The following is a 12,479-nucleotide window of genomic DNA, read 5'->3' on the forward strand; positions in this document are numbered from 1 at the left end:
ACTTAGAGACCATTGCTCAACAGGACAGCAGTTAGCAAGACTGCTTCTAAGTCTTACAGTGGAAAATAGTAGAGTCGTAAAGTTTAAAGAAACAAATTGTTTAAAGAAACAAATTCCCTTGGGACCAATGTCATATTTCGTTTTCTTCTTGAGTTTTTCCTTTATGAAGTTCTAAGGCAGGGCCACTAGCATCACATACTCAGAATGAGTCTTCCACACACACACCCCCATTCATTCATTTATTCAAACATACTAATTAAGTGCATCCTACCTGTGTAGTATAGCAAGCAGAGTCCAGAAGTTCCTCCTAAAAGTCTCCAAATCAAGTAACAAGAATTCTTGGAAACAATTCTAAATTGTATTTGGCTGCCACCTTTCCCCATAGGGTGTCTGCCAACTATGCAAATCAAATTATAGGAAGAGATTTGTCATTGCTCAAGCTAAAAACCTGGACATGCAAATTAATTCTTGTTAATCCCTGGGTTAAAAGATGATTTCCAGTAAAGAGCTATTTTTCTTCCTCTTTTTTCTTCTCCTATTTTTCTCCCTTTAGTGTGTTAAGATAATGTTACAGATTGTCAGTAGTCTTCACTGGTAATCAAGGTTAAGCAGAAAATGCAGAATATGATAATAGCTAACATATAATAGCTAACATCTTACTAAGCACTTTATTTGTATTTATTCACTTAATCCTTACAATGATTATTTAACTATGACTCTGGTCATTTTAAAGAGAAAGCACAGATAAATTAATGGATTGAGTTAATTTTATATATGGTAAGGAACAGAGACAGGACTTAGCCCCTGGCAGTCTGGCCAAAGAGCAAACACTTTGAATCACTACGCTATAATGGTACTCTAGCCCACTTATGGTTCATTTGGCAGATATCAATTTTCTTCTTTTAGCTTTGTTAAAATATAATATAAATGCAACAATGTATCTATTTAAAGTATACAGTTTGATAATTTTGACAAATGTACACACCCAAGTATCCAATAAACTAATCAAGATGGACAATATCTTCATCACTCTATATTACATGACTTCCTCATGCCCCTTCACAAGCAATAGTAATTGAGCAATTGACATTTTCATTACTATAAAATGCTCCTCTCTATCCCTAGTAAGTTTCCTTGTCCTATTCTATTTTTGTCTCATAATAACACAACCACTTCAGTTTTCTTATATTAGCACTTGCATGGTATTTTGTCTATCACTTTTAACATATATGACTTCATATTTAAAGTAAAATTTCTTGTAGAAAACATATACTAGGCATAAATACACACACACACACACACATACACACACACCATATTGCTCTTTATTTTCTATTTGTCCAAACCAATTTGTGCTTAGTTCCTCTTTTTTCTTTTGTACTTGTCATCTTTTGGGTTAATTGATTTTTTTAGCATTTAATTTTTGTAAACACTTTTAGCTCATTATGGTTATGCATAATTCTTTCATTCTATTTTTGACTGTGAAAATATGGCTGAGGAGTAGTTTTACATTAATACTTGCTAGTTAATAGCAAGTATTTTTAAATGGCTCTTTTTGGGTCACCTGGGTGGCTCAGTCGGTTAAGCATCCAACTTTGGCTGAGGTCATGATCTCACAGTTTGTGGGTTCGAGCTCCGTTGGGCTCTGTGCTGACAGCTCAGAGCCTGAAGCCTGCTTCAGATTCTGTGTCTCCCTCTCTCTCTACCCTTCATTGCTCATGCTCTGTCTCTGTCTCTGTCTCTCTCTAAAAATTAATAAAACATTAAAAATATATATTAAAAAATAAAATGGCTTTTTTTGAAAACAATAAATATCTTCATTTGTTATAACATTCTGATTTTATTTAAAGTTGTTCTATTGTTACATGTTATATTAAGTATTGTTATATATTATATATTAGGTTATATAATATATAATGCTATTATATTTTATATAGTTGTATATATTTTATTTGTTGTTATATATATGTTGTTATGTCCAAAATGGATAAAATGAAAACTACAAAATTCAAGAAATGAGAAAACAGAGGTTTTTGAGGGATGAATCTATAACTGTGGCTCCTTAAATTCCCTACTTGTTTTAAAATTGACGTGAACAATAAAATGTGTCTTTGCTGAGCATTTTCTTTGAATTTAACTAGGGCTATTTGATTAACCATAAATACTTGAGAGATAATAGTAAGTTGAGTATATATCACTATAACAACTTAAAAATATTTTTGTAGTTTTAAGGTGATTGACGCATAGTTCCTCATTAAGTAAATAATCAAATTTTTAGCAAAACTTGTTTTGAAGCAAAATTATGAGATTTCCAGGTTAAGGTTAGCTTTATTTATCACAGAAAGTCAAACATAGCTATTTGGTTCTTTCTTCCTTGCAATTCTGTCTGGGTGACCACCTCAAGCTCATACAAAGGGACTGTTGACGTAGGCCCAAGATCCCTTAACTTCTCTGACAGGATTTCCATGAAATTAATTTGAAAATAGATCTTCATAATGTAAAAGTACCAAAGAATCCTAGGACGTTTAAGAAAGAAGAAACCTAGGTGATGATCTAGCGTAACATCAATTTTAGACCAAGATTCAGATGGTAAAGTGGTTAGGTAATTAATTTATCTAAGGATAAATATACAGATAGCCAGTGGAAGAAACCCTGTGTTTTGAACCCAGACAGTAATCTTTCAAAGTCAAAACAAGAAAATCTTCTCATAATAGGATTTTAATATAGGGCAGCCAAAGATTATTATATTAATTTATTTAAGTACTGACTTTGAATAGATTTAAGATTAAAAGTGCTAATCCCTGGGCTATGGAGTTTTGCTTCATTTTGTTTTTGTTTTAATAATTAGTTCCACTGAAAGCTGTCTTGAAGAGAGTAAATGGATTAAAGACCCAGACTTTATGTAGAAAATAAACATATTACTGAAAGAACTATCATGCTTTTGAATAAGTGGAACTAAAATCTTATTGGAAAGACTACATATAATAATGATTCAATTCTTTCTGAAAAGATTTATAAATTTTAACTCAATTCAAATTTGTTAAAATTTTGGCAAGAAGATGTTTGAAATGACAGAAAAACTATCCTCTCCAAAAGGATCCCCAAGAAAGCTTGACCCACAGCATTATTTCAATCTTCTATGACTCATTGCCTCTTCAATAAAAGCTGAGCACATCCTCCCTTTCCACACCCAAATCCTCCCTTTAGAGAAGGGATGAATATCTGTATATCTCCAGTAAGCTGTAAGCTATTGCCTTAAAATGTCCTTCATTGTTCCAAATCTGGGCTTGATCTTGAGGATTTTGAAACACAATTTGACATCCAGTCTTGATCTTATCCCAGGGGCAGATGCAAGCCAACTATGCTGTCAGGATTGATGTATGTGATCAGAATTTACTAATTTGTAGGAGAAATGAAATTATAAATTGGGTTCTCAAGTCCATTGCCTAATACAGTCTCTTCCTGCAGACAAGCAACACAAAGAAAGTGGTATAATAAGAAATGTTGATTGATTTTCAAAGAGGAAATGTCTTCTACACTCACAGATAATGAAAACAAATTTGAACCACAGTTGTTTTCAAACACTGTAAAATCACGCTATATTTATTTGGTATCTAAATGCTATCGTGGAAAGACTATGGTCAGCCATACTTCTTATAATGTTTTATGCCTCTTTTCCTCTGATTGAATGTCTATTGTTTTTCCCCTTCATATGTACTTATTTGAATTATATTTGATTCAAAAATATTGTTAGAATTAGGAAGTTTGGGTTCTATTTTCATTCATTTTCCTCCACTATAATTTTGTTTATTCCATTTGTTTTGATGCTTATCTTCATAATATCTGTAATTATTAGGATGTATTTTCACTCTTTTCATATCTAACATTTTTCACATTCACTATTCACTATGTCTTCCTGCATTCTGGAGATTCCTTACAAACACTATCATTCTATTTATTACTTTCTCTTTGGTTGATATAATGCCTTCTATTTAGTTATTAATTCCTTTGACTCTTTTTATCACTTTAAGCTTATTTTGAAATCTTGGTCTTTTTGCTCTTGTTTTCATTAGGCTTATCCTTTTTATTTCAATCTGTTCTCTTCTTACGGGTTCTTGCTCTTGTTTTATAGAAGACACTTGCACTTATTGTTATACCAGAGATTTTTAAAATTTATTTTGATAAATCAATTTTCAAGGATATACTCTTGTTCTTGTTCTCTGTCTTCAGGATGTTGTGACCTCTACTTTTTTGTAGATATGTCCATAGATTTCATGCTTCATCTGATTATTATTTTCTGTCTTTCTTCTTTAAATAAAAAGAAATAAGCATCCAGATTTGGCATTTGTTACAAACAATGAGTAGTGCTTTTTGTTTGTTTTTTGAAGTAAACTTGCTGCGCAGATCATAACTGATAGAATCTCCTTTCAGATAGAGGAGCTATCTGAACTGGCTGTATTAGCTGGAGAGTAGGTTTGATGGGATCAGCTACCAGTTACAAAACAGGTGTGCAAAGAGTTGGAATTTTCTTCTGCCATCACTGCTTAGTTCTCTGATACTTTTGGGATATTACATGCAGAAAAACTATCATATTAATCATTTACTATTTCAGTGGTTTAAAGTATTTGTTCAAGATAACAACACCTTGTATATAGAAACCACACTTCTGTTTTAATTTTTTAATGTTTATTTTATTTAGTTTGAAAGAGAGAGAGCAGGGGAGGGGCAGAGAGAGAAGGAGAGAGAGAATCACAGGCAGGCTTCACACTGTCAGTGCAGAGTCCGACTCAGGGCTTGAACTCACAAACTGCGAGATCATGACCTGAGCCAAAACCAAGGGTCAGATACTGAACCAACTGAGCCACCCACATACCCCTAGAAACTACACTTCTAAGGGTGCAATATGCTAGCTACTGCTAGTCCTTCTCTAATTCAAGAGAGGAGAAGGAAAGTGCATGAAGGAAATAACAGAAATATAATAATCTAAAATGTAATGTTCCTATTTGCAATATCCAAAGTAATATGGCTAGGTTTCTGGGTGGCACACAGACCTAACATCACATAGCCAGGAGGCAGATGGTGGGATAGATCAAAGACTTTCTCATTTTATTTTAGGTCTTAAAGCCCACACTATATGTTATGATTATTTACATAGAAAAATAATCTATGGGTGATTAAAAATAATAGGATAATGTAGTAAACAAGCTACAAATCAGATGTTTCCAAAAGTTAGTTATATTTCTATATAATGTCAATAAGCCACTAGAAAATATAATTAAGAAGACAGTATTTTCAGTAGTCTGAGGGAACTTCAGTTATCTAAGAATAAATCTATATTACACATATAAAAATCTGAGAGGGAAAATCATGAAACATTATTACACAATATTAAAGACTATATAAATAGTTACATCATTTTCATAAATAGACAATATCATAAAGGTGTCAATTCATCCAAATTGATCTATAACATAGATGCAATTCCTATTTCAAAAAACTGAGTTTTTTACAGATGTTATTAACATAAGGCCCTTATTAAGATAAGGACCATGAATAGTGCAGATATTTCTGAAGAAGAATAATGAGTTGGGGAGATTTGCTCTTCTAGATACTGGATTGTTATAAAGCTATACAAATTAAGATAGCTTAGCAATGTTAGAGAGATTATAAAATTGATTAGTGGCATTAAATAGGATGCAGAGATCAACACATGTATGAAACTTTGAAATTATAGAGGTAGACTATATTTTGGGTCCCTACTTCTCATGACATGTAAAAATATAGTCAAGATAGTTAAAAACTCAAATGTTAAAACTTTATAACTCTTGGTAGAAAATGCAGATGATTATCTTTTGGATCTTGGGTAGGCTCTTTCCTTAAACAAGACAAAATACGCTGACCATAAAATAAAATATCAATAAATCTGACAATATTAAAAGTTAAGAATGTTAGCTATCAAAAGCTACCTTGAAGAAAGTGAAAGTTACAAATTTGCAGAAGATATTTATGACACTCATACTCTAAAACAATTGGGACCAAGAATATGCAATAAGAAAAACGCAAATAACCTACATCATACCGGGCAGAAGATGAACAGATACTTTACGGAGAAAGAAACCATAGGCCAATAAATGTATGAAGAGATGTTTACCTCATTAGGATTAGGAAAACACAAATCAAGACAAAATTGTTACTTTATGCGCATATGGCTTGTGCAGTAGGGTGGCTGATGGTACCATTCACCAACATGGTGAAAACTGGAGAAAAACCAGGTATGGGTAAAGATTAAATGTATGTTAAATGAGCACTTTTGAGGTACTTTTGAGACCTCAAAGTAGACTCTAGGAGCTGGCAGTGGAGAAAATGTGTTCTGAGCCTTGTCTCTTGTGTTTGGTGTGGGCAGAAGCAGTGGGCTGAGGTTTAAATCAAGGAAAGAGAGAAGAGCAGGGGTTGCCAAATCAGATTCCCTTGTTCTGTCCCTATGAAAGGGAGGGAGACTGTTATAGGTGGTCTGTGCTAAGGAAAGCAGGAAGAAATTCTGGAGGAATGGGAGTTTTGAAGACCTCCTTTAAATACTCAGAACTCTCGAGGTCTTTTGCTCTTTGGGGGGTAGCCTGAATTGGGACAAGCCAAAACTCCTCTGATTTCTATGGTTCCTCCAATTCCTGTCCTACTCCCATTGCTGATCTCCAGTTTATACACAGATTGTATTTATGTGGGTGTGGCCTCAGGAAATCAAAAGGTCTTACAATGCATGTCATTAAAAATCTTACTAAATGACCTTATGTTCCATTTTTCTGCATGATTCTATAATCCGTTGAAGAAAGGGAAAAAGAACATTCTTTTCTTTATTTTTGTACCTCATTAGTGAATCCGAACCATACTCTGCCTTAGATCCCTTTTCCACCTCAGTCTGGTTCTCATATTCTTAGAAAGGACAATGGATCTTTAAATTCACTCAGTTTGTGTTGGGAAGAGGCCAAAATTAGTTAGTGTCCCATTGATACTCAGTTGGAGTAGCCTTCCAGTTGTACAATCTAGGGAAGCCATTCACTCCTCCTCCTCCTCTTCTCTTCCTAGTTTCACACATTCTGGCTTGTGTTTTGCTCTCCCTGTAAATATGAGAGAAAATAAAAGACACTATTCAGCCTCCTTTGTCTGAAAAGTCTGGCAGTTCAGTGGTTTTCTTTAAAGGGGGTCCTCATTTGTAACCAGCTTTGCCATTAACGGAAATCAATCTGAATGTTCTATTGTGCATCTTTTTTACTTTCCACACAGCCTGAACTTGCCTTTGCCAAGTTTTTGAGCTGAACCTGAAAGACCCTCGCTCATTTTCCCGGTTCCCTGCCTCCAGCCCATTTGACTCCTAGCACAGCTTTCTCAGGGAGAAGGGCTGCAGAGTGCGGATAGGGAGGAACTCGACCTACTCTGCTAACCCAGTGGCCTGAGCCAATCACAAAGCGGATTGGAACCTCATTTGAGCCCCCCTTCCCACTCCCTCCCCCTGGCAACAGCCTCCTGTAAAGGGGGACACTGGAAGGGTGTGTTTGCAATTCAAATCCTTGGCTTTCTGCCTGCCTCTTTTCCAAATAAGAAGCCAGGAGCTGCTGTGAGGTGCAAAGGGGTCTTCGGAATTGCAGTGGCAGTAAGATCCAGAGATTCTCCCTCCTGCCTCTTTTATCTGTCTTCAAAGCGAAAGGAAAGGGCAAGGATGGTGGAGGCTTTCTGTGCTACCTGGAAGCTGACGGACAGCCACAACTTTGATGAGTACATGAAGGCTCTAGGTAGGTAAAAATAAGATGTGCTGTTCTCAGCTGAAGCTTCCTTCAGTAGTGCCAGTTCCTTTTTTTCACCTATTAGATTGCCAAGTGACAAAGACAGATCATGTTGTCATAATTGAATGCTAGGCTATGCATTTCCCACTGAAGGGATTTTTAACGTGCCTTTTGCTTGTTTTCTTGCCCAGGGCTAAATAACAGTGCATTTGGTAGTCTGGAGAGGATGGGAAGCTTCTGTGCCTTTTTGTTTTCAGCATCCACTTATCATTTGTGCATCCAATTAAGCATCCGCATATTATAGCTCATCAGTAGTCGTATTGCATGATCAATGGGCTACACATGTCCTTAATGAAACTTACCCTGGAGGGCCTGGATTCCAGAATAGAAAAGCAGATTCCTGCTATGTGAATTATTTTGGAAGTTGCTGCTAACTGTATTGCTTTTTTAGGTGTGGGCTTTGCCACTAGGCAGGTGGGAAATGTGACCAAACCAACAGTGATCGTCAGTCAGGAGGGGGACAAAGTGGTGATCAGGACTCAAAGCACATTCAAGAACACAGAGATTAGTTTCCATCTGGGAGAAGAGTTTGATGAGACCACTGCAGATGACAGAAACTGTAAGGTAAGGAGCCACCTTTCCCCTGGGTGGGGATGAGGAGGAGGGAGGGAAAAAGAGATCCCTGATGTTTCTCTTGTTTAGATCATGGGAAGTAGAGAATGTTCTCAGTATTTCAATTCAGAGAGGACACCACCGGGATTAATTTTGCATGCTACTGCACATATGTGGTTACTGGCTATAGCTCAGATCTCAAATCTATCTGTCACTTACTCTACATTTTTCTTTTCATATTTGTATTTCAGAAAGTAAGAGTCCATTTAAAATAAAGATTGCATTTTGCTTAATGTTACTGTTTGTCTCAGATTGACGAAATAGGCTGCCTCATCTTAAGGCTTTGTTTAAAAGAGTAGAGTGACTAGTCTGAGAGTACTTGTTCAGAACTTTTATTTCTAACACACGAAGTTGTTGCATCTAGACATACACACTTCAATCAAATTATGAATTATTAGTTTACTATCATAATGACTCTAAACGCCACACAGGGTATGGTACTAATATGATCATTAGTTGATCACCATTCATTCAATTCTGTAACTCCTTCAAAAGCCACTTCACTTGACTTTCATCACAGAAATCTAATCTGTACCTTTTGCTATGTTCTGCATTTTGTTGTTGGTCTCAGTCTGTTGTGAGCCTGGATGGGGACAAACTTGTTCATGTACAGAGATGGGATGGCAAAGAAACAAATTTTGTAAGAGAAATTAAGGATGGCAAAATGGTTATGGTAAGTAAAGGCAATCCCTTTGTTTCTTCTTGCTTTTCACTCCCTGCTCCTGGTCCCCCTCCTCTTCTCTCCTTCCCTTTTTAAATAACAGTAAATCTCCAGCAAGCTTCTTTGACCACGTGTAAAACAGAAGACATACAAATGTCATGGGTAATTGTATCATCAGCTTTGCTTCTTTAATTACAGAAAAAAAGAAAAATTCTATGCAAGCGTGGTTTTCAGAAGTTGCCATTGATTTAGCTACAACTGTGTCAAAGAATTTCTGTCATATTATTGTGAATGTCTAAACCTCAAATGAAATCTAAACATAAAAATATTCATGGAAATATATAAATAAGATTGATAAATAACTACAAGAACAGCAAATTTACTGAATATCCGAAAAATAACTTTACAGCTACTGTAAAAAATAAGAGATCTTGACACTTTTTATATTTTAGTTTATGAAAGTTCCATAAGCTCAGTTCAGATAATTTAGAATAAAACAGAAAAGTGTAATTTCTCCTTAGAGGGAAGCATTTTGATGTTACTTCCTTCCGGTCTTTCTTCTGATGCATTAAGTGCCTTGCAAACATTCCCATTCAATACCAGTAGTCATGTAGAAACTATAAAATACAAAAATTTTAAAAAATCTCTAATGATGGAGTAGAATCATAAACTGAGGAAAATGTTACACATGAATCTAACATCCTAGACACATTTTTATGAACTGAGTAATAGTATTTTGATGACATTGAAATTGTCAATACATCATTTTGGGTTTTTTTGGGGGGGGCAGGGTGGGTATTGCTTTAATATTCCTTCTAAAATGATAGAAGAAAGGGATTTTTTGTCTTTGTGATTTAAGGAAATTGTTTTTTTTTTTCTCTTTCCTTTAACTGTTGCAATCAGGGCTTTTCTAGATTGAGACAGAGCTTATGTTATTCATACTTCTTTTCATGGGGTGGGGAACAGAGGGACAGTTTTCCTCTTATGAATATTTGCCCACATATTTCTGCAATGATCATCAAAAGAAAGGATTTATTTATAAAAGATTCAGTCTGAGCTTCTCCTTTATGTTTTTATCTCCATTTCCTTCCCTTTATACGGAAAAGTGGATAGCTCTTATGACATGTATGGATGACTGATTAGGCAAGATTGAGTGCAAGAAAAGGGGATTAAAGCAATGAATGACAAGGGCATGCTATATTCAGAAAATCATGTCAATCCATGTAAATAACAAACACAAAAAACTCCTAGATTTTGTAGAGATTTTATAGAAATTCTTCCAGTCTGATTTGACATAAGAGTCCATGTTCCACGTTCCATCTCCATCAGGCACCTACATTCACATCAGGTAAAGGGTGACAATCAAAGCAACGAGAACATTTGTACAGTTACTTTACCTGACCACCTTGATTCAAGTCATTCCAAATACCATTTGCCTAAATGATTTGGATTTTCTAAAAATTCTTCAAAGTTTATGGGATGGAAACCTACTATAAATTCCATTCACTTTCAAAGTTGACAGCTAATTTGATTATCCTGATAATTTAAGGCAAAAGGGATTCTTCTGACCTGAATCTACCTAGTTAATCTCAGTTTGCTTTGCTTCATTTTCTTTTTTAGAGACATGAAATGTGTATACATGTTATTATTCACTCAGTAAATAAAGTTTCTTTTTATTTTAGGAAAGGAAAAGCTTATGCAGCATCTAATGTTTGTCAATGACATTCATTTGCATAATATGTAAATTATAGAAGATAATCTTTAGAAATTTCAGCTACTGATATTCTTATAAAAGGATTTGATTATCTTTTCCATCTTTCAGACTCTTACTTTTGGTGATGTGGTTGCTGTTCGCCACTATGAGAAGGCATAGAAAGGTTCCTGATCTGGAGTTCGAAAAGCTCTACAATTTTTCTGTTTACTCAAGTCTCAGTGTTATCCTGCTGTTACAGCCTGGGTGACCACTAATTAAAAGGTTATTTTTGTTGTGGAGGTGGAAAATGGTGCTTTAAAAACTTGTTTTAAAACTTTTTTCTGCAAATAGCCCAATTTTGATCTGCAGATTTATCATGTTTTATAATTCACATTAAAATGTTAAGCCACATTTTTAAAATAAAGAAAGTAAATACATTTTATAATTTCCATTGAAATGCAAATGAGATTTGAATAAAAATCGGATACCCATGAGAAATTTTGTTTTTGTTTTTAATATCACTAATTACTAATTTCTGGCTGGGAATTAATTATACATTAGGAGATTTTAGATGAAATAGCCTTTCATACTGTATAAAGTAAAGCTGGAAAGGTGCTAACTTTTTAAAAGCATTACTAGTAAAGTGCTAACTTTGTTTAAAATATTAATTAAAAAGAAATAAGCAGAAGACTGGGGAAAAGTGGAAATGCCACATTTTGGTTGAGGCTTCCATACAGAATCTGTGACAATGAGAAATAGGTAGTCTGATGAAGCAAAATGATATACACAAATATATCTTATTAAAAAGTAAATATAGTAAAAACTCACACAAGCAAAATGTCATATAACTCAAGTTTCTTATTAAAAAGTAAACAGGAAAAGAAAGTGAATTTTACTCTGGATTATAAGGATGTGTCTCCAGACAAATACATTGAGATGAACTAGGTCAACAGTAGTGCTAAAATGGAGTGCATAGAATGTGCATTAAGGTTTTCAAATTCCCTTTTTTGGGTGTGTGTGAGCTGCTGTTGTTGGAACTCAGTTGACCAAGGGAAAGTAAATACCTATTTGTAACTGGCTAGGGTTTGCCTTCGTAAGTAGAAACAAACAAATTTTGTATTTCATCATTTATTAAATGCATTTTATCCATTTTCCCAAACCAACAATATGAAGCAGGTAAGGCAGATATTGTTATTTTTATTTTACTGATGAAGAAATTGAATACCAGGTTCACATGTCCACATTCTCATGATTAGTAAATAATACTGAGAACTGCAAACCTTATGATCTTCCCTTTCATCTATTGTCAAAAATTGGCATTTGAGCTTAACTTCTCTTCTGGGGGAAAAAAAGCACAAGATTTTAGTTTCCCTGATTACTACTTAGGAAATCTTTCCTCTGTTGGCCTCTGGGAGGCAAATAGGGTAAATATTTTTGAGGAAAAGTATGCAATATTCATTTTTATTCAAGCAGGTGACTTCAGTAAATTTCTATAAGTTAATTCAAGGCCCTTTAATTAGCTTACAGATATAAGCATGAGGGAACTTACTTTAACTTATAAAATTCACCATAATGAAACTATTATCTGACTATTGGATTACTTTAATCACTATAATGAAGAGTAGAGGAAACTAAAGTGCAGCGATAGGATTTAACATTTGAATACAATTATTACTGA

The 12,479-nt window shown here is 34.6% G+C and overlaps 1 protein-coding gene across 1 annotated transcript; it reads left to right on the forward strand.

Moving 5' to 3' along the window:
* Positions 1–7,526: 7,526 nt before the first annotated feature.
* FABP7 (fatty acid binding protein 7) lies at positions 7,527–11,283 on the forward strand. Its single transcript, XM_077752738.1, has 4 exons — positions 7,527–7,784; positions 8,227–8,399; positions 9,019–9,120; positions 10,931–11,283. Exons 1-4 carry the CDS (start codon positions 7,712–7,714, stop codon positions 10,979–10,981), a joined length of 399 nt encoding a protein of 132 aa, XP_077608864.1. The 5' UTR covers positions 7,527–7,711; the 3' UTR covers positions 10,982–11,283.
* The last annotated feature ends 1,196 nt before the right edge of the window (positions 11,284–12,479 follow it).

This window comes from Crocuta crocuta, unplaced genomic scaffold (assembly GCF_008692635.1).
Source record: "Crocuta crocuta isolate KB4526 unplaced genomic scaffold, BGI_CrCroc_1.0 scaffold230, whole genome shotgun sequence".
Taxonomy (NCBI): domain Eukaryota; kingdom Metazoa; phylum Chordata; class Mammalia; order Carnivora; family Hyaenidae; genus Crocuta; species Crocuta crocuta.